The sequence below is a fragment of the Anthonomus grandis genome, chromosome 5 (assembly GCF_022605725.1).
Source record: "Anthonomus grandis grandis chromosome 5, icAntGran1.3, whole genome shotgun sequence".
In the NCBI taxonomy this organism is placed as follows: domain Eukaryota; kingdom Metazoa; phylum Arthropoda; class Insecta; order Coleoptera; family Curculionidae; genus Anthonomus; species Anthonomus grandis.
Window position 1 is genome coordinate 33,061,690 of NC_065550.1, and position 22,710 is coordinate 33,084,399.

Sequence of the window (22,710 nt, forward strand, 5' to 3'; positions counted from 1 at the left end):
AAATGTCATTTAAAAAATTTATTTTTATTCCAGGTCGTTGAGACTTAGCTGTTACGTCATCTTAAGTTAAAGGATCTTTTTGTTCAGACACTAGCGATAAATTAAAGTAGTCGTCTGAACTGCCTGGATTTGAGAAAAAATTCTAGGCAGTTAAGTATACTTTAAGTGCCTAGAAAAAACAAAAAATTCAACTGCCTGTAACTGCAAAAAGAAATTACTTATTATTCCAGGCAGTTGAGATAATATTTTTACAATTTCAGGCACTTGAAGTTGTAACTCCGTGACGTAGGCTTAACTATATATTTACGTAAAATCCCTAGAACAACGAAAAAACAGCACTCAATTGCCTGAAATTACAAAAATCTTTCTTAGGCTTTGAATTCTAGGCTATAAGTCATTTTAAACAATGAGAACATTCATAGTTCTTTTTTATAATTCCAGACGACACCATTTTTGTTATTTCAGACACTTACGTGGCCTATGCTTAACTGCCTGGAATTCCACAATTTTTTATTCATTCTTGAGACAACGTCGCAGATTACCCTCAAGTGCCTGCAATAAAGAAATCAATCAGGTGTCTAAAATGTGATTTAAAAAATTTATTTTTATTCCAGGCAGTTGAGACTTATCTGTTACGTCATCCTAAGTTGAAGGATTTTTGCATTTCAGACACTAGAGATAAATCATAGTAGTAGTCTCAACTGCCTGGAATTGAAAAAAAACATTCAACTGCCTGTAATTGCAAAAAAAAATATTATTCCAGGCAGTTGCGATAATATTTGTATAATTTGTTTGGCTAAATTGTCTAAAGTTCGAAAAATGTTTGTTCACAGAATAACTTTAAGTGCCTGGAATAAAAAAATCAACCAAGTGTCTAAAATATTATTTAAAAAATTTATTTTTATTCCAGGTAGTTGAGGCTCATCTGTTACATCATTTTAAGTTGAAGGACACTAGAGATAAATTAAAGTAGTCGTCCCAACTGCCTGCATTTGAGAAAAAATTCTATGCAGTTGTACATTTAACAACACATAACACTTCAAGTGCCTGGAATAAAAAAAAATCAATTGCCTGAAATTACAAAAATCTTTTTTAGGCTTTTTAATTTAGGCTATAAGTCATTTTAAACAATTAGAAAATAGATAGTTCTTTTTTATAATTCCAGACACCATTTTTGTTATTTCAGACATTTACGTGGCGTATGCTTAACTGCCTGGAATTCAAAAATTTTTTATTCATTCTTGAGACAACGTCGCAGATTACCCTGAAGTGCCTGGAATAAAAAAATCAATTAAATGTCTAAAATATGATTTAAAAAATTTATTTTTATTCCAGGCAATTGAGACTTATCTGTTACGTCATCTTAAGTTGAAGGACTTTTTTATTTCAGACACTAGATATAAATCAAAGTAGTCGTCTCAACTGCCTGGAATTGAAAAAAAAATGGAATTCTAGGCTAAGTGTACTTGAAGTGCCTGGAATAAAAAAAAAACATTCAACTACCGGTAATTGCAAAACAAAATTATTATTCTAGGCAGTTGGGATAATATTTATATAATTTGTTTGGCTAAATTGTCTAAAGTTCGAAAAATGTTTGTTCACAGAATAACTTTAAGTGCCTGGAATAAAAAAATCAACCAAGTGTCTAAAATATTATTTAAAAAATTTATTTTTATTCCAGGTAGTTGAGGCTCATCTGTTACGTCATTTTAAGTTGAAGGACACTAGAGATAAATTAAAGTAGTCGTCCCAACTGCCTGCATTTGAGAAAAAGTTCTATGCAGTTGTACATTTAACAACACTTAACACTTCAAGTGCCTGGAATAAAAAAAAATCAATTGCCTGAAATTACAAAAATCTTTTTTAGGCTTTTTAATTTAGGCTATAAGTCATTTTAAATAATTATAACATATATAGTTCTTTTTTATAATTCCAGCCACCATTTTTGTTTTTTCAGACACTTACGTGGCGTATGCTTAACTGCCTGGAATTCCAAAAAATTCCTGCCTTGGAATTTTTATTCATTTTTGAGACAACGTCGCAGATTACCCTTAAGTGCCTGGAATAAAAAAATCAATCAAATGTCTAAAATGTCATTTAAAAAAATTATTTTTATTCCAGGCAATTGAGTCCCATCTGTTACTTCATCTTAAGTTGAAGGATTTTTTTTTATTTCAGGCACTAGAGATAAATCAAAGTAGTCGAATCAACTGCCTGGAATTGAAAAAAAATTAAATTCTGGGCTAAGTGTACTTGAAGTGCCTGGAATAAAAAAAACATTTAACTGCCTGTAATTGCAAAAAAAAATTATTTATTATTCCAGGCAGTTGATATATTATTTTTGTAATTTCAGGCACTTGCAGTAACTCCGTGGCATAGGCTTAACTGTATATTCACGTAAAATGCCTGAAATAACAATGTCTGAAATTACAAAAAACTCTTTTAGGGTTTTAATTCTAGGGTATAAGTCGTAACATTTTTGTTATTGCAGATAATTCGTGACGTTGACTTGACTGCCTGAGGTTCCAAAAATTTTTGTTCACAGAATAACCTTAAGTGCCTGGAATAAAAATAAATTTTTTAAATGACTGATTTTTTTTTTATTCCAGGCACTCATGTGTCTAAAATGTCATTTAAAAAATTTATTTTTATTTTAGGCAGTCGAGACTTATCTGTTACGTCATCTTAAGTTGAAGGATTTTCTTATTTCAGACACTAGAGATAAATCAAAGTAGTCGTCTCAACTGCCTGTAATTGCAAAAAAAATTATTTATTGTTCCAGGCAGTTGACATATTATTTGTGCAATTTCAGGCACTTGTAGTAACTCCGTGGCATAGGCTTAACTGTGTATTCACGTAAAATGCCTGGAAGGATAAGAAAACAACACTCAATTGTCTAAAATAACAAAAAACTATTTTAGGCGTTTTATTCTAGGCTATATAAGTCATTTTGGACAACAATTAGGACATAGATAATTTTTTTCATAATTTCAGACATTTTTGTTATTTTAGACACTTACGTGGCCTGGAACTTCAATTTTTTTTATTTATTCCTGAGACAACGTCGCAGATTAACCTCAAGTGTCTGGAATAAAAAAATAATTCAGTCAAGTGTCTAAAATTTCATTTCAAAAAAATATTTTTTATTCCAGACACTTTAAGGTAAATCTACGACGTGGTCTCAATAGCCTGGAAAATATTAAAATTAAAAAAAAAAAATATTCCAGGCAGTAAAGTGCAAGTCACAAGATGCCTGGTATACAAATTTATTTTTATTTCAGGCAGTTGAGACGACGTCACAGATTAACCCCAATTGCCTGAAATATAAAAAAAGTTACTTAATTGTCTGATTTCAATTTAAAAAAAATATTTTTTTTGTTCCGGGTAGTTACAACATTTCTTTTCACTTTAAATTTTCTTGCGACTTGCATTTAACTGCCTGGAATTATTTTATTTTAAATTCCAGGCAGTTGAGACCATGATCTAGATTAACCTCAAATGCCTGGAATAAAAAAATCACCTGGACTAAAAAACCTGGACCTGGAATAAAAAAATCAGTCAAGTGTCTAAAATTTCAGTTAAAATAATATTTTTTTATTCCAGACACTTAAGGTAAATCTACGACGTGGTCTCAACTGCCTGGAATTAAAAAAAATTAATTCCAGGCAGTTAAGTGCAAGTCGCAAGAAAATTCAAAGTTAAAAGAAATAATAGAAATGTTGTAACTACCCGGAACAAAAAAATGTTTTTTTTTTTAATTGAAATCAGACAATTGAGTAACTTTTTTTATATTCCAGGCAATTGGGGTTAATCTGTGACGTCGTCTCAACTGCCTGAAATAAAAAGAAATTTGAATTCCAGGCAGCTAAGTGTACGTCACGAGATAATTTAAAGTGCCTGAAATAACAGAAATGTTATCTCAACTGACAGGAATTAAAAAAAATTTTTTTTTAATGAAATTTCATACAATTGGGTGATTTTTTTATATTCTAGGCAATAGAGGTTAATCTGTACATCGCGTCGTCTTAACTGCCAAGAATTAAAAAATATTTTTTTAGTGAAATTTCAGAAAATTGAGTGACTTTTTATATATTCCAGGCAGTTAAGTGTAGGTCACGAGAAAATTTAAAGTGCCTGAAATAACAGAAATCTTGTCTCAGCTGAAAGAAATTGAAAAATATTATTTTTTTAATGAAATTTCAGACAATTGAGGTTAATTTGTGACGTCGTCTTAACTGCCTGAAATAAGAAAAAATTAATTTCAGGCAGTTAAGTGTACGTCACAACAAGATTTGAAGTGCCTGAAATAACAGAATTGTTGTCTCAACTGCCTGGAATTAAAAAAAATCGAATTCCAGGTAGTGTACGTCACGAGAAAGTTTAAAGTGCCTGGAATAACAGAATTGTTGCCTCAATTCCCAGGAATTAAAAAATATAATTTTTTTAATGAAATCTCAGGCAACTGAGTGACTTTTTCTATATTCCAGGCAATTGAGGTTAATCTGTGACGTCGTCCTAACTGCCTGGAATAAAAAAAAGAATGTAGAATTCCTTCCAGTTAAGCTACGCCACCAAATTACATAAAGTGCCTAAAATATTAAAAATATTTTCTAAGCTGTCTGGAGCCATTAATAAAATATTTGATGGCCATGAAAGGGCAAGTAATTTCTGACATTTAAGTGATTTTTGAACTTGATATTAAATAATCCTTAAAATCGCCTTTTATAATTTAAAAATTGGAGGGATCACCTAAATAAAACCACCCAAAAAAAAATCACAACTTTTTTATTTCTCCTCACAAATCCATCCCTCTGGCCTCAATTTCGTGATCGCTCACGACCGTTATGCGACCCTCCTCCTCAGCAAAAACTGGCGATCTATGTTCCAAATAGATCCTAAACACGTCCACATCCACTTGTCCAGTAACAACGTCTTTTATGTTATTTGACAGGGCAGTAAAACCATCACCACCTGGAACAGTAGTTAGTTGGTGAGGAGCAACAAATTTAGCCAAAAAAAAAACATACCTCCAGTAATGAACGACGGTACTGCCATACTGTAGTTGGCATTTAGGTCCAATTCTTGATACTCTGGAACGTCACAGTACTGACAGCGTATTTTCAGTTCTACCACACGGTCACCCGATGGTCTTGAGATGTTGTACACCACATGAATACCTTAGGAAGGATCAAAATGTTTAAGAAAAATTACAAAAAAAATGTTCTCACCGGAAACTTGTAAAAGCTTCAATTCAGAGGAGATTCTTTCGTTGTTAAAGTTTCCAGCGCTCTGTTCCAGTAGTTCTTTGATATATTTCCCTTGTAACACTCCGTAGTCCACTGTATTGGAAAACGGTTGAGCAGTTACCAGGTCATTATAAGTGATATCTACAATATAGGAAGTGAATGGATTGGTAAGGAAATGGGAAAATGGTATTCTTACTGCCAATTTCGATGTCCGTCCGGAGTCCACCAGCGTTGATGATGGCAATGGGGGCTCTTGTCCAGGAATTGTTGCTTTGCTGCCTGTTTTGGGTATACTGAAACGTGTGTTATAGTGAGACATATCCAGATGGAGAGGAGGTCTTTGGGAAACGGTTATAGTTCTTCAGGGTGGTTTTTAAAGAAATTATACTACAATAATTTTAGAAGTTTTTGGACCTTGAGGGTCTGGAATGTACTTATTTTATAGTAATTTTGGTCACTTCCGGATCTGATCAGACTACCTAAAGTTATCTGGAATAGGCTTGAAAATAGTTAAAAAATTATTCCAGGCATTCAGGTTCCAAAAAATTGGAATTTAACTTTAAAATTGAGATTCTAGAGTTCTTGATAAATATTTAAATTTAGTCTACGCATTAGAATTAACTAAAATTTCTACGAAATAAAAGATTTTTAGAAAATTCCAATAAAACATTTTCAGATTTAATCGGATTAATCGGACAAATTTAATCAGATTTAATAGACTTGGAAGTAATTAAACAATTATTCCAGGCAAAAGGTTGGAATTTAAGTTTAAGATTGAAATTTCAGAGTTTTTAATAAAAATGTAAAATTAATTCGGGCACTAAAATTTCTGAAATATAATTTTTGAAAATTAAAAAAATATAAGAATTCCAATAATGCATTTCCAAATTTAATCAGATTATTTTAAATATTTAGAATAGAACAAAAAATATTCCAGGCAGTCAGAGCAACTAAGATTTCTGAAATAATTTCCAAAAATCAAATTTTAGGTTATGAATGGAATTCTAAAATTCTTCATAAAAATATGAAATAAATCCAGATACTAGAAGCAACTAAAATATTTGAAATATAATTTTGCAATTTTTTTTAGAATTTTAATAAAATATTTCCAAATTTAATCAAATTAAATGGAATTTTCGTTTGAAATTGGAATTTTAGGGCTTTTCATAAAACGTTAAAAGTTTTCGATGTATGTGAAATTTCTGAAATATGAACTTGGAATTTTTTTTTAAATCATCAAATGCATGAAAATAGTTAACAAATTATTCTAGGCACTCAGAGCATCTAAGAATCCTGGAATAAATTTCCAAAAATTGCAATTTTGATTTAAAATTGGAAAGCGAAAGTCTTTTATAGAAATTTAAAGTTATTCCAGGCACTAGAATCAACTAAAATATATTTTTTTGAAATTTTTTAAAAAATCTTAGAATTCCAATAAATCAATTTCAGATTTAAAAATTATTAAAAAAATAATTCCAGGCACTCAGCACAATCCTCAAATAATTTCCAAAAAATTGGAATTTTAGTTGAAAATTAAAACTCCAGAGTTTTTCATAGAAATTGAAAATTATTCCAAACATTGCTACTTAAATTGCTTAAATATAATTTTAGAAATTTATTAAAAAACTCTGAAATTCCAATAAATTTGCAGATTCAATTACATTATCTTAAACAGTCTGGAATAGACTTAAAAATATTTAAAAATTTATTCCAGGCACCCAAAGCAACTAAGATTTCTGGATATTTTTTTAATGGAATTTTTGTATAAAATTGGAATTTTAGAGCTTTTTATAAAACAGTTAAAAATTTTCAATGTATCTGAAATTTCTGATATACGACCTTGAAATTTTTTTTATAAATCTGGAATTTCAATGAAGCATTTCAGATCTAATCAGATTGCCTTAAATTTTCTGGAATAGGCATGAAAATAGTTATTTAAAACTATTCCAGGCATTCAGAACAATTAAGACTACTGGAATAATTTTTTAAAAGTTGCAATTTTTGTTTTAAATTAGAATTCCACAGTTTTTCATAAAAATTTAAAATTTTAAAATTTCTAAAAAATATTAGAATTCTAATAAAATATTACCAGTTTAAATAAGATTACCTTAAATTGTTTGAAATAGACTTAAAAATAGTTAAAAAAAATATTCCAGGCACTCACAGCAACGAATGAAACCTGGAATAAATTCCAAAAAATTGGAATTTTAATTTAATATTGAAATTCTCGAGCCTTTTATAAAAATTTAAAAGTATTCCAGGAACTAGAAGCAACTAAAAAATAAATTTGAGGTTTAAAAAAAAAATTGGAATTCCAATAAAACATTTCCAGATTCAATCAGACTACCTTAAATTATCTGCAATAGGTATGAAAATAGTTAAAAACTTATTCCAGGCACTCACGGCAACCAAGATTTCTGCAATAAATTCCAATTAAAATTGGAATTTTAATTTAAAATTGAAATGCCAGAGTCTTTTATAAAAATGTAAAATTATTCCAGGAACTAGAAGCAACAAAAATAAATTTGAAGTTTTTAAAAAAATCTGGAATTCCAATAAAATATTTCCAGATTCCATCAGAGTACCTTAAATTATCTGCAATAGGCATGAAAATAGTTAAAAAATTATTCCAGGCATTCAGAGCAACTAATACTCTTGGAATTATATCCAAAAAATTGAAATTTTACTTTAAAATGGAATTTTAAAGTTCTTAGTAAAAAAATTAATTTATTCCATCAAGTACAAGAAGCAATTCAAATTTCTGAAATATAATTTTCAGAATTTAGGTAAAATCCTTGGCATTCAAATAATTCAATTGCATTACCTTAAATAGCCTGGAATATGCCTAACAATATTTAAATAATTATTCCAGGCACCCAAGGCAACTAAGATTTCTGGATTAATTTTCAAAAAATTGGAATTTTCGTTTGAAATTGGAATTCTAGAGGCTTTTATAGAAATTTTAAATTATTCCAGGCATTAGAATTAACAAAAATTTTATTCCAATAAATTATTTTCGGATTTAATCAGATTACCTTAAACTTTCTAGAATAGGTATAAAAATTGTAAAAAAAATAATTCCAGGCGCTCAGAACAATTAAGACTCCTGGAATAAATTCCAAAAAATTGGAAATTTGGTTGGGTGTTTCAGGAATAGTTTCCAAAAAATGGAATTTTTGTTTGAAACTAGAATTCTACAGTTTTTCATAAAAAATTAAAATTGTTCCAGGTGCTAGATGCAACTGAAATTACTGAAATAAAATTTTTAAAATTTAAAAAAAATATTAAAATTCCAATAAAATATTTCCAGATTTAATGATTATTTTAAAAATAGTTAAAAAAACATTTCACGCTTTCAGAGCAACGAAAACTCCAGGAATAATTTTCAAAAAATTGGAATATTAGTTGAAATTGAAATTCTAGGGTTTCTAATAAAAATTTCAAATTATTTCAGGCACTCAGAGCAACTAAGATTTCTGGCATAATTTCCAAAAATTGGAATATAATATTCCAGGATTCTTAGTTTCTCTGAGTGCCTGAAATAATTATTTAATTATTATAAGCCCTACTCCAAATATGTAATATATGATGAATCGATCAATGCAGAAATTTTCATAGAAAGAGATTTTTTCATAAAAATTTATAATTATTCCTTTAAACGAACTAAAATTTTTGAAATATAATTGGGAAATTACAATTCACAACACTCTGGAATTGCAATAATACATTCCAAGATTCAATCTGTTTACCTTAAATTGTCTAGAATAGATATGAAAATATTTTTTTTTTAATTATTCCAACTAATCTTTCCACTTACATAAAACACAAAAGCATCAGTTACGAAATTCCCCAAATTGCACTCCTTATAGTAACATCCAGTCCTGGATAATTTAACCAAGGAAGTTCCCATTACAACTGACCCTTCCGCCTCGACGATTTCTTTCCAGGGAGCCAACGCCTCATTGACTTCTTCATCTAAAAATCGATAAAACCAACTCGATTCTGGATATTGTCATACTCAAACTATCTACCTGTTGGCAGAGAATTTTCCAAAAATATAGGTGATCCAGAATAACTGGAAATTTCCCCGTCACTGTCATAATAGACGGTGATGTTGCCCAGATATTTCGTGTACGCAGATGCCTGAACAATTAGCACGCTCTTGTTGTGTTTGCTCTGGATTATCGTCGGGTATGGACCTCCGGGTGTGTCTGGACCAGGAGGGTTATCTGAAAAATTAGTTCGTTTGCAGTAAATTCTAGATTTAGAGTTAAACTTACCACCGGTATATAAGAAGGTGTGTGAATGGGCACCGACAATAAGTCCAATTTTCTCGCTAGCATTTGCTGCAATTTGCTGATCAATGTCGTATCCAACGTGTGATAAAACTATATTGGTAAAGACACCTTCCTCTCGAACTAAACGTTCCGCCTCAGCATTTACACTGGCAGATTCTGGATAAAACACTAGATTTCCAGTGTTAGCAATAGTCTAAAATATTTGTATAATTAGGCTGACCACCCTGGATCGCTTGGACTCACATCAGTTTTTCCATATATCACCCCGATAATCCCGATTTTCTTTCCATCTCTTTCTACCACGACGCTTTTCTTGTATGTACCTTGGATGGATGGTTCTTGGTCGTCATTAATGTTGGCACATACTATGGGGGTTTTAAGGGTTTTGATGAATGGCACTACGCCCTCGACCCCATCATCGAATTCGTGATTTCCCAGGACCTAAGTATAGAAAAATGGGGAAATTTTTGGGGCTTTAAGAGAGAATATTAAATCCAGAATAATATTAACAATCCAGGAAAATTCAGATTTAAAAAAAACCTTACTTCTGAAATAGGCTTTTATGCTGATCTGAACTTAACTAAGTATAGATCTTTTGTCGTTAAAGTTGGAATTCCAGGATTTTTTTTCATTAAATTTTAATTATTTTCCAGGAATCTTGTTTGCTTTAAATGCCTGGAATAATTTTTTCAATATGTTTTTTTCAAAGTCTATTCCAGAAAAGTTAATTCCGGATCAATTTTTTTAAGCCAACTTTTGACTATTTAAAGTAAAGTGAGACAGTTAAGAAATCGAAAATTCTGAGAAGAAAACCCTAAAATGTATGTCAATTCTGTATTCCAAGTGTTCTGGATCAGTAATTTGTAACAACCAAATGATTCTGTAGCTGAAATTACTTTAGGAGAAATAAGAAGAAAATTCCCTAAATAAAATTCCTAGAATAACATTGGAATTCGTTCGTGTCATTTGAAGATTATTCCAGGCTATCAAAATATCTTAAAATTCCTGGAAAAAGATGCTTAGTTGCTATGAAGTCATTTATAATTAATAATTCTGTAATTGGAATTAATTTAGGAGAAATAAAAAATATTGCAGTTACTTAAATAAAATTCCTAGAATAACTCGTTTGTTTAAAAGTGATTGAAAGAATATTTTAGGCTCTCAAAATATCTGCAAATTCCAGGAAAAAAATTCTGAATTTTTATGGAATATTCCAGTATTTCAGATTTTCATAAATATTTCATAGTTCTCGAAAAGGATTCAGGATTTACATGGAAGATGCTGGATAGGTAGATTTTCGTATAAAATTTAACTTAATTAAATTCGGTTAAAAGCACTTGAAAGACTATTCCAGGTCTTTAAAATAACTCAGATTCTAGAAAAAAAAATATAATTTTCCAGGGATTATTCTAGATTTTAGATTTCTGGATGGAATATTCCAAAAAATTATTTTTTTTAAATACTTTAACTTGGCTGGAAGTAAAATTCCTAGAATAACATCGGAATTCATTCTTTTAAAAGTCATTGAAAGAATATTTTAGGCTCTCAAAATATCTGCATATTCCTGGAAAAGGATTCTCAATTTTTATCGAGTATTCCAGTATTTCAGATTTTCATAAATATTTCAGAGTTCTGGAAAAGAATTCAGGTTGTCCCTGGATGATGCTGGATAGGTAGATTTTCGTATAAAATTTAACTTAATTAAATTCGATTAAGAGCACTTGAAAGACTATTCCAGGCCTTTAAAATAACTCAGATTCTAGGAAAAAATTTAAATTTCCATGGATTATTCTAGATTTTAGATTTCTGGATGGAATATTTAAAAAAATTATTTTTTTTTAAATACTTTAACTTGGCTGGAAGTAAAATTCCTAGAATAACACCGGAATTCGTTCTTTTAAAAGTCATTGAAAGAATATTTTAGGCTCTCAAAATATCTGCAAATTCCAGGAAAAAGATTCTGAATTTTCATGGAATATTCCAGTATTTTAGATTTTCATAAATATTTCAGAGTTCTGGAAAAAGATTCAGGATTTCCTTGGATTATGCTCGATAAGTAGATTTTCGTATAAAATTTAATTTATTTAAATTCGATTAAGAGCACTTGAAAGACTATTCCAGGCTTTTAAAATAACTCAGATTCTAGAAAAAAATCTAAATTTCCATGGATTATTCTAGATTCCAGATTTCTGGATAAAATATTCAAAAAAAATTTTTTTTTAAATACTTTAACTTGGCTGGAAGTAAAATTCCTAGAATAACACCGGAATTTGTTCATTTTAAAGTCATTGAAAGAATATTTTAGGCTCTCAAAATATCTGCAAATTCCAGGAAAAAGATTCTGAATTTTCATGGAATATTCCAGTATTTCAGATCTTCATAAATATTTCAGAGTTCTGGAAAAGGATTCAGGATTTCTTTAGAAGATGCTGGATAGGTAGATTTTCGTATAAAATTTAATTTAATTAAATTCGATTAAGAGCACTTGAAAGACTATTCCAGGCTTTTAAAATAACTCAGATTCTAGAAAAAAATCTAAATTTCCATGGATTATTCTAGATTTCAGATTTCTGGATGGAATATTCCAAAAAAATTTTTTTTAAATACTTTAACTTGGCTGGAAGTAAAATTCCTAGAATAACACCGGAATTTGTTCTTTTAAAAGTCATTGAAAGAATATTTTAGGCTTTCAAAATATCTGCAGATTCCTGGAAAGGGATTCTGAATTTCTATGGAATATTTCAGTATTTTAGATTTTCATAAATATTTCAGAGTTCTGGAAAAGGATTCAGGATTTCCTTGGATGATTGATGCTGGATAGGTAGATTTTCGTATAAAATTTAACTTAATTAAATTCGGTTAAGAGCACTTGAAAGACTATTCCAGGCCTTCAAAATAACTCAGATTCTAGAAAAAAAAATCTGAATTTCTTAGATTTTAGATTTCTGGATGGAATATTCCAAATAATTATTTTTTTTTAAATACTTTAACTTGACTAGAAGTTACTAAAATTCCTAGAATAACATTGAAATTGCTTCATTTAAGGTCACTCGAAGATTATTCCAGGCTCTCCAGATATTTTGAAATTCCTGGAAAATGATGCTTAATTCTTTTGCAATATGCCAGTAGGTGAGAGTCTCAAAAAAAATAGATTTCTGGAAAAGAGTTCTGGATTTCCTCAGCATGTGAACTTCACTTGCTGATTCTCACAAATGAATTTTATAGAAGTTTAATAAATTCGGTTAAGAGTACTTGAAAGATTATTCCAGGTTTTTAAAAAAAAGAGAAATTCTATAAAAATACTCTAGATTTCCATGTAATAATCTGGATTTTAGGCTCTCAATATAAATAAGATTTCTGGAAAAGAATTCTTATAATGAGAAAAAAATTTCAAAGTTAAAAGTCATTGTAAGATTATTCCAGGTTTTCAAAATATCAAGTCCTGGAAAAAGATTTTTTTTTCCATGAAACATTTCGGTATTCCAGATGCTTAAAATGAAATAGATTTTTGGAAAAAGATTCTGGATTTCCATGGAATATGCTTGATGGCTTGAAATTTCTTAAGTTGAATTCATTGGAATTTAGTTAAGAGTAATTGGAGGATTATTTCAGGCTCTCAAAACAACTATGATTTCTGGAAAATTACCTGGATTAAAATTTAAAACTAATAGTTCTATAACTGGAATTACTTTGGGAGATATAATAAGAAGAAAATTCCTGGCACTTCAAAAACAAAAAGCACACAAAATTCCTGGAATAATATTGGAATTCGTTCATTTAAAAGTACTTATACATATATAATATTCCAGGTTCTCAAAATATTTTAAGATGCCTGGAAAGGGATTATTAATTTCTCTGGAATATTCCAATCTTCAAGATTTTAAAGATAAATCAGATTCTGGAAAAGGGTTATAGATTACCGAGGATATGTTGGATAGCTAAATTTTTGAGTTAAATTTCTAAACTCAAGTTCATTTAGAAGTACTTGAAAGATTATTCCAGGCTCTCAAAATATCCTAAAGTTCCTGGAAAAGACTCCTGATTTCTATTGAATATTCCAGATTCTCAAAATAAATAAAATTTCTCGACAAGAAGCGATTAAATATTCAGGCAATTAAATATTCTAGAATAACATTGGAATTTGTTCGTTTAAGAGTCATTGTAAGAATATTCCACGATAAGATTCCTGTTGGGAAGTGCCTCATTTTTATGAGATATTCCAGTATTTCAGATTTCTTAAAATAATCAAGATTTCTGGAATGGGATTCCTGATTTCCATGGAATATACTTGATACCTAGATTTACGAATGATTTTTTTTAAGTTAAATTAAATTCGATTAAGAGTGTTAAAAGAATATTCCAGGCTTTTAAAATAAAAAAGATTACTAAAAAAATTACTCTAGATTTCTATGGAATATTCTGGATTTTAGGCTCTCAATATAATTAAGATTTGTGCAAAAGAATTCTCATAATAAGAAGAAAACTCCAGGCACTTAAATAAATTTCCTAGAATAATATTAGAGTTCGTTCCGTTATGAGCCATTGGAAGAATATTCCAGGATAAGATTCCTGTAAAAATATGCTTAATTTCTAGGAAATATTCCAGTATTTCATATTTTCAAAATAAATCAAATTTCTGGAAAGGAGCTTTTATAATAAGAACATTCTAGGCACTTAAAATGCCTATAATTTACACAGAATTCGTTCGTTTAAGAGTATTTGGAAAAATATTCCCGGATTTCAAAATATCATAATATTCCGCGACAAGGATTATTAATTTTTATGGAATATTCCAGATTCTTAAAATTATTCAAATTTTTGGAAAATAATTGATTTTCGTGGAATATGTTGTATAGCTAGACAAATTAAAATGTCTAAATTTAGTCTTAATTAAATGCAGCTACTTAAAAATTACTTAAAAGTATAAACCAGACTTTTAAATTACCCAAAAATTCTTGGAAAAAACTGTAGCTTTTCATCTGTTATCTAAATTTCTATGGAATATTCCACATAATTTATAAAAAATGACCAGGAATTCCTTGAGTTGACTGGAAGTTTATTAGCAGTAATTGGAAGATTATTTCAAGCCTTTAAAATAACTAAAATTTTTTTAAAATATTCTGGATTTCCAGATCTGGATAATTAATTTAAGAAAAAATTCTTGGAAACAAACTGTAGATTTCCAAGGATTTCTATGGAATATTCCACATAATTAATTTACAAAAACTGACCAGGAATTCCTTGAATTGACTGAAAGTTTATTAACAGTAATTGGAAGGTTAGTTCAAGCTTTTAAAATAACTAACATTTCTTAAAAATATTCTGAATTTCCAGATCTGGATAATTAATTAAAAAAGTATTCTTGAAAAAAAACTGTAGATTTCCGTGGATTTATCTAGATTCTGGATTTCTATGGAATATTCCACATAATTATTTCATAAAAAATTACCAGGATTTGACTTGAATTGACTGGAAGTTTATTAACAGTAAATGGAGGATTATTTCAAGCTTTTAAAATAACTAAGATTTCTTGAAAATATTCTGTATTTCCAGATCTAGATAATTAATTTAAAAAAAAAAATTTTGGAAACAAACTGTAGATTTCCAAGGATTTCTATGGAATATTCCACATAATTAATTTACAAAAACTGACCAGGAATTCCTTGAATTGACTGGAAGTTTATTAACAGTAATTGGAAGGTTAGTTCAAGCTTTTAAAATAACTAAGATTTCCTAAAAATATTCTGAATTTCCAGATCTGGATAATTAATTAAAAAAGAATTCTTGGAAAAAAACTGTAGATTTCCGTGGATTCATCTAGATTCTGGATTTCTATGGAATATTCCACATAATTAATTCATAAAAAATTACCAGGATTTGACTTGAATTGACTGGAAGTTTATTAACAGTAAATGGAAGATTATTTCAAGCTTTTAAAATAACTAAGATTTCTTGAAAATATTTTGTATTTCCAGATCTGGATAATTAATTTAAAAAAAAATTTTTTGGAAACAAACTGTAGATTTCCAAGGATTTCTATGGAATATTCCACATAATTAATTTACAAAAACTGACCAGGAATTCCTTGAATTGACTGGAAGTTTATTAACAGTAATTGGAAGGTTAGTTCAAGCTTTTAAAATAACTAACATTTCTTAAAAATATTCTGAATTTCCAGATCTGGATAATTAATTAAAAAAGAATTCTTGGAAAAAAACTGTAGATTTCCGTGGATTCATCTAGACTCTGGATTTCTATGGAATATTCCACATAATTAATTCATAAAAAATTACCAGGATTTGACTTGAATTGACTGGAAGTTTATTAACAGTAAATGGAAGATTATTTCAAGCTTTTAAAATAACTAAGATTTCTTAAAAATATTCTGTATTTCCAGATCTAGATAATTAATTTAAAAAAAAAAAATTTTTGGAAACAAACTGTAGATTTCCATGGATATCTATGGAATATTCCACATAATTAATTTACAAAAACTGACCAGGAATTTCTTGAATTGACTGGAAGTTTATTAACAGTAATTGGAAGGTTAGTTCAAGCTTTTAAAATAACTAAGATTTCCTAAAAATATTCTGAATTTCCAGATCTGGATAATTAATTAAAAAAGAATTCTTGGAAAAAAACTGTAGATTTCCGTGGATTCATCTAGATTCTGGATTTCTATCGAATATTCCACATAATTAATTCATAAAAAATTACCAGGATTTGACTTGAATTGACTGGAAGTTTATTAACAGTAAATGGAGGATTATTTCAAGCTTTTAAAATAACTAAGATTTCTTGAAAATATTCTGTATTTCCAGATCTAGATAATTAATTTAAAAAAAAAAATTTTGGAAACAAACTGTAGATTTCCATGGATTTCTATGGAATATTCCACATAATTAATTTACAAAAACTGACCAGGAATTTCTTGAATTGACTGGAAGTTTATTAACAGTAATTGGAAGGTTAGTTCAAGCTTTTAAAATAACTAAGATTTCCTAAAAATATTCTGAATTTCCAGATCTGGATAATTAATTAAAAAAGATTTCTTGGAAAAAAACTGTAGATTTCCATGGATTTATCTAGATTCTGGATTTCTATGAATTATTCCACATAATTAATTTATGAAAATGACCAGCATTTCCTTGAATTGACTGGAAGTCTATTAACAGTAATTGGAAGATTATTTTAAGCTTTTAAAATAACTAAGATTTCTTGAAAATGTTCTGTATTTCCAGATCTGGATAATTAATTTTAAAAAAAATTCTTGGAAACAAACTGTAGATTTCCATGGATTTCTATGGAATATTCCATATAATTAATTTATAAAAAATGACCAGGAATTCCTTGAATTGACTAGAAGTCTATTAACAGTAGCAAGCTTATAAAATAACTAAGATTTCTTGAAAATATTCTGTATTTCCAGATCTGGATAATTAATTAAAAAAAAATTATTACATTGATAGAACTACGAAATAATCTGTAGCATTCTGGATAGTTGGATTTAAGTAATTTATTTCTATACTTAAATAAATTGGAATCGGTTTAAGAACACTTGGAAGACTCTTCCAGACATTCGAAGTAGCACAGATTCCTTGAATGATGACCCTGGAATTTTAAGGAATATTCTGGATAACCAGTTTAGAACTTAGAACTCAAAATTACTCTTATAATTTCCCCACTAATTTTGCAATCGGTTATCATCCTTGATCCACTTTAATAGCAGGAATTGCGTCACGTAGCAATTAATATTAATACAAATAAAATTTTATACGATAAATCCATGATAATAATAATTGTAATAATAGTATTATTTTTTTTTAATCAATAGCATTAAAAACACTTAAATTATCACATATCAGAACAACCAAATAGCACAAAATGACGAAATATCATCAGTTTTACTATCTAAGATCTCTACAACTTAAAATTCCTGAATCGAAACCATTTATTATTCGATAACGGAATTACCGCACCTACCGTAGCGTCAAAGGGTAATTTATTCATAAACTCCTGCGTAATGTTCCACTTTCCCAACGTGTAATACAAAGTTCCCTGGAAATTATCGCCGCCATTCAGCAGCAGCGATTTCGGTTTCTCCCGTAGTAAATTCTGGATTTGCGTGTACAGTCTGGAGAAACCGCCGATGCAGGTCTGCGGGTCGTTGCAGGATCCAGACGAGGTGCTCACCTCATCAAATCTAAGAGGGATTTGTATAATTAAAGTGATTGATTTCTGGAATCGGGAAAGTTCGTCATAAACTTGAGGAAATCTTTTATTTAATAGTCATTGTAAGATTGTTCCAGGTTTTCACAATATCCTAAGATTCCTGGAAAAAGATACGTAATTTCTATGGAATATTCCAGTATTGAAAATTTCAAAATAATTCAGATTTATGGATAGGGATTCCGCGTTTCGATGTAATATGCTTGACAGCTATATTTACGAACAAAATTTCTAATATTAAATTTAATTCGGTTACGAGTACTCGATAGAGTATTCCAGGCTTTTAAAATAAATAAGATTCCTGAAGAACGACTCTGGATATCCATAGAATAATCTGGATTTTAAGATATCGATGAAATTAAGATTTCTGGAAAGGAAGAGATTTTATAATAAGAAGAAAGTTCTAGGAATTGAAATAAAATTCTTAGAATAACATTGAAGAGTTCCTGGAAGAATATTCCAAGGTCTCAAACTACCTTAGGATTCTTAGAAAAGGATGCCGAATTTCTATGGAATATTCCAGATTCTTATGATAAATCAGATTTCAGGAAAAGGATTTTGAATTTTCATGGAATGTGGATGATATCTAGATTTACGAATGAAATTTCCAGACTTTACTTAAATTAAGAATCTAAGGGAATACTATTTATTCCAAGCATTCTAAGCATGCCAGGAATTCTAATTTTGAAGATTAAATTTAGTAATCGTAAAATAAGAATTAGTGAGGTTATCTTAAACTGACTGGAAGAGGCCTAAGATTAAAAATTAAGACATTAAAAAAATTCCAGTATACTGAAAGTTCTTCAGCTTCAGAAATTCTGAATATATGAAATTGGGCCTTAAAAGTTGCTCGAACTGTATGATGGAAACCTCATAGACATGCTTAGGATAGTTTTTAAATTATAATGAGTAGAAGTATAATTTTCTTAAAACAAGATGCTATTAAACACAGAATAACCAATATTGCTGTATCTTATTTTATCTAAACTGATATTTTGTAGAGAAAATGTATGCCTGGGGATCCCTCTAGACTGTCCTGGAAAAAAAATTAACACAATATTTACAAGTTTTCCCAAAATAATATTACAAAATGCATTTCCAGACTTACTAAATATAGTTCGAAATATTATTCCAGACCGTCAAAATAAACGAAATTTTTGAAAATGTCGGTTATTTGGAACCAAATTGTGTTTTATGTGAACTAAGGTCTGGACATTCTGTAAATCAATTTTCAAGCTTAGATGGAGTAAATTTCTTGAAGTAGGGCTTAAAGTAATTAAAAAATTATTCCAGGGACTTAAAATAATCAAAATTCCCGGAAACTGTAATTCCGGAAAACCAAGCTGAATAGAATTGGCTTGGAAACCCTGGAATTCTATATTAAAATTTAAATTTTCAACTTGGATTAATGAGCTTTAAAATACTCTTAAAAGTAAGTACTTGGAATACTTAAAATAACCAAAATTCCTGAAAAATTATGAAAAAAATCTGGACTTTTAATTCTTTTTTTAATTAAATATCCAGGCTTTGATTGCCTGCTGCAATTAGTTCGACATTTATTCCAGTCATTTAAAATAACCAAAATTCTTGAAGATTTTGATTATATGGAACCAAAAAGACCAAACTGAGTTCTAATTATTCTAAGCTGACCCTGTAATTCAACTGCCAAGTTTGGATTATAGTAAATTCACTGAAGTAGGGTTTAAAATAATTCAGAGCTTATTCCAGGCACTTGAAATAACTAGAATCCTGTTTTATAAGAATGTCTAAAATTCTAACTGTAACAAACTATATTAGCCTATACTAGTGTTAAAAGTAGTAGAAGTTATATTAAGTTTTAAGTTTAAAATAGTTAAAAAATTATTCCAGGCACTCGAAATGATCAAAATTCTTAAAAATTTTGTTCCAAAATTAATGAGTTTGAAACTCTGAACTTTTATTTCAAAAATTACATTTTCAGCTTGGATTACGACAAAAAAACAGGAATAAGCTTTTAAATACCTAAAAAATAGTCCAGGCACTTAAAATAAGTAAAACTACTAAAAAATATATACTAATTTTATAAACAAAAAATCCCAGGCTTTGATTGCCTGGAATAGGTTTAAAAATATATTTCAAAATTCATTCCAGGTACAAGAAATAATCAAATTCCCTGGAAAATCATTAAAAATAGTTAGTTTAATAGTTTAGAGTAAATTTTTTAAAAATTAATCACTCGCAATAATCAAAATTCCAAAAAAATTGTATTATAGGAGTTTTGTTTTTAAAAAATAAATATTCAGGCTCTAAATGCGTGGATTACGTTTAAAACTATATTTCAAAATTTATTTCAGGAACTAAAAATAACCGTTAAATCTATGAAAAATTCTGGAGTTATATTTTTGAAAAATAAGTGCCTAGCCTTGGAATGCCTGGAATACCTGGAATACCGGAAAATTATGATAAAACCTTAATTTTATTAAAAAAATTATAATTTTCATGCTTAGATTGCCTGAAATAGGCTTAAAAATACTTTAACATTATTTCAGTCACTCCAAATACCCAAAATTCCTAAAAAATTATGAAAAGATTTTAGAGTTCTCTTTTCAAAAAATAAATGTCCAGGATTCTTTAATTGCCTGTAATAGGTTTAAAAGTATATTTCAAAATTTATTTTAGGTACTTAAAATAACCAACATTTTCAGAAATTTTGGGCTGGAAAAACAAACTGAATTCCCAGAATTTAATTTGGAAATTCTGGAATTTCATTGCAAAAATTACATTTCCAGCTTGAATTCTTAAATTTTCTAAAGTAAGGTTTAAAATAACTCAAAAATTATTTCAGGCATTTCAAATAATTAGAATCTTATCGAAAAACTTATGAAAATTTATGAAATTTCTACCGATAAAAAATTACCTGAATTAGTCTTAAAAGTAGGTCAAAAAAATATTTCAGGCAGTCGGAATAAAAAAAATCTGGAAAATTATGGAGCGATTCTGATGGTCAATTTTAAAACATTAAATGACCAAACTTAAATTGCCTGAAATAGGCTTTAAAATACTTTTAAAAAAATTTATTTCGGGCTTTTGAAATAATCAAAATTCTTAGAAATTTGGCTCTAGAAAAACAAACTAAATCCCTAAAATTTTGTTTCTGGCAATGACATTTCTGAAATATTAAGTGTAAAATTTAATTAACAGTTAAAGATATTATTCCAGGTACTCGACATAAACCAGATTTTCGGAAATTGTAGTTGTTTTTGAACTTCGATTGCCTTAAATTTCTTACAGAAGGGTTTAAAATAATTCAAAAACTATTCCAGGCATTCGAATGAACCAGAATCTTGAGAATTTATAAAAATTCTAACGGTGAAAAACTTGCCTGTATTAGGTTTAAGAGTAGGTCAAAAAATTATTCCAGGCACTCAAAATAACCAAAATTCCTGAAAATTTTAATCCAGAAAGCCAAACTAAATTCTTGAAATATGGATTGAAAACCCTGGAATTCCATCTCCAAAATTAAAGTTCCACCTTGGGTTGCCTTAAATTTCTTGAGTAATAGGGTTTAAAATACTTAATAATTTATTCTGGGCTCTTGAAATAACTAGAATCCTGTAAATTCTAGAATAAATCCTGAATTATTTTAAAGCCTACTTCAGGAAATTTAAGGCAATCCAAGCTGGAAATTTAATTTTTGAAATGGAATTCCAGGGTTTCCAAACTAAATTCCGGAAATTCAGTTTGCTTGTCAGGAGCCAGATTTCCAAGAAATTCGATTTTTTTGAATACCTGGAATAATTTCTGCAGTATCTTAAAGCCTATTCCAGGCAATTTAAGCATATTTTTTTTAATTAAAATTTTATATTCTTCATAATTTTACAAGAATTCTGGTTACTTTGATTGCCTGAAATTATTCTTGAAGTATCTTTAATCGTATTCCAAGCAATCTAAACCGGGGATTTTTTTTTCAGGTAAACTTCTGAATTTGATCATAATTTTTCGGTCATTTTAGTTATTTCGAGTACCTGGAATAAATTTTGAAATGTATTTTTGAACCTATTCCAGGCACTCAAGGATTGGACTGGTCAAGGCTTAGATTTCCTGGAATAGGCTTTAGAATATTTCAGAAATTATTTCAGGCACTCAAAATAACCAAAATTACTGCAGATCTACAAAAAAAAATCTGGGGTTCTATTTTAAAAAATTAAATGCTCATGCTTTTTTAACTGCCTGGAATAGGTATTTCAAAAAACCGAAATTTCTGGAAAATTACGAAAAAATTCCGACGTTCTATTTCCAAAAAAACTAATGTACAGGCCTGGATTGCCTGGAATAGACTTTAAAATACTTCATAAATTATTCTAGGTTACCGCAAAACTCAAATACCTCAGTCCATAGAAAAACTTTAAAATTCCAATTTCAAAAAATAAATTACCAGTATATAAAGCCAGTACTAGACATTTAGTTTTTTTATTGATAAATTAATTAATTAATTAATTAATTAATTAATTAGCAGCCGAAGGAGGGTTCAATTAGAGATTGTTCGAAGCCATGGAATGTAGTGAAATATGTCCACAATAATTACGACAATTTAAAAATTATTCACAATTTAATTAGAGGAGCTTCCAAATAATCCTATTGGCTTTATAAGGGATAGAAGCATAATAGAGTTATTTCGATTTTTAGGGTTTAGGACAAGATATATATAATTAATCAAAAAAAGGTGAAATACCTGGCATGAAAGTCGTTAACGTGTATCACAGAAAGTTCGAACAAATCCGGACTTTTAACGGGAGAACTCGCACTAATGCCGAGAAAGCTCAAGAAAATCAACGAGAACCACAACATTATGATCTTATTAAATTAATGTTCCGTATCAAATAGATTCAGACACCGGACTAATCTTTTTATTATGTTTTTAATTCAAGGGTACCAAACGGGATTATGCGCAATTCATT

The 22,710-nt window shown here is 28.9% G+C and overlaps 2 protein-coding genes across 3 annotated transcripts in view; one reads left to right on the forward strand and one right to left on the reverse strand.

Annotated features, from left to right (window-relative positions):
- Positions 1-22,710, forward strand: part of LOC126736715 (nose resistant to fluoxetine protein 6-like) — a 48,176-nt gene that overhangs the window by 7,493 nt on the left and 17,973 nt on the right. The window lies entirely within an intron of this gene.
- Positions 4,769-22,659, reverse strand: LOC126736716 (apyrase). Its single transcript, XM_050441231.1, has 10 exons — positions 22,485-22,659; positions 17,528-17,747; positions 9,788-9,985; positions 9,527-9,737; positions 9,278-9,475; positions 9,064-9,221; positions 5,443-5,539; positions 5,229-5,387; positions 5,028-5,177; positions 4,769-4,971 (listed from the first exon to the last, which is right to left on the reverse strand). The coding sequence occupies exons 1-10, from the start codon at positions 22,598-22,600 to the stop codon at positions 4,796-4,798; spliced, it is 1,683 nt and encodes a 560-aa protein (XP_050297188.1). The 5' UTR covers positions 22,601-22,659; the 3' UTR covers positions 4,769-4,795.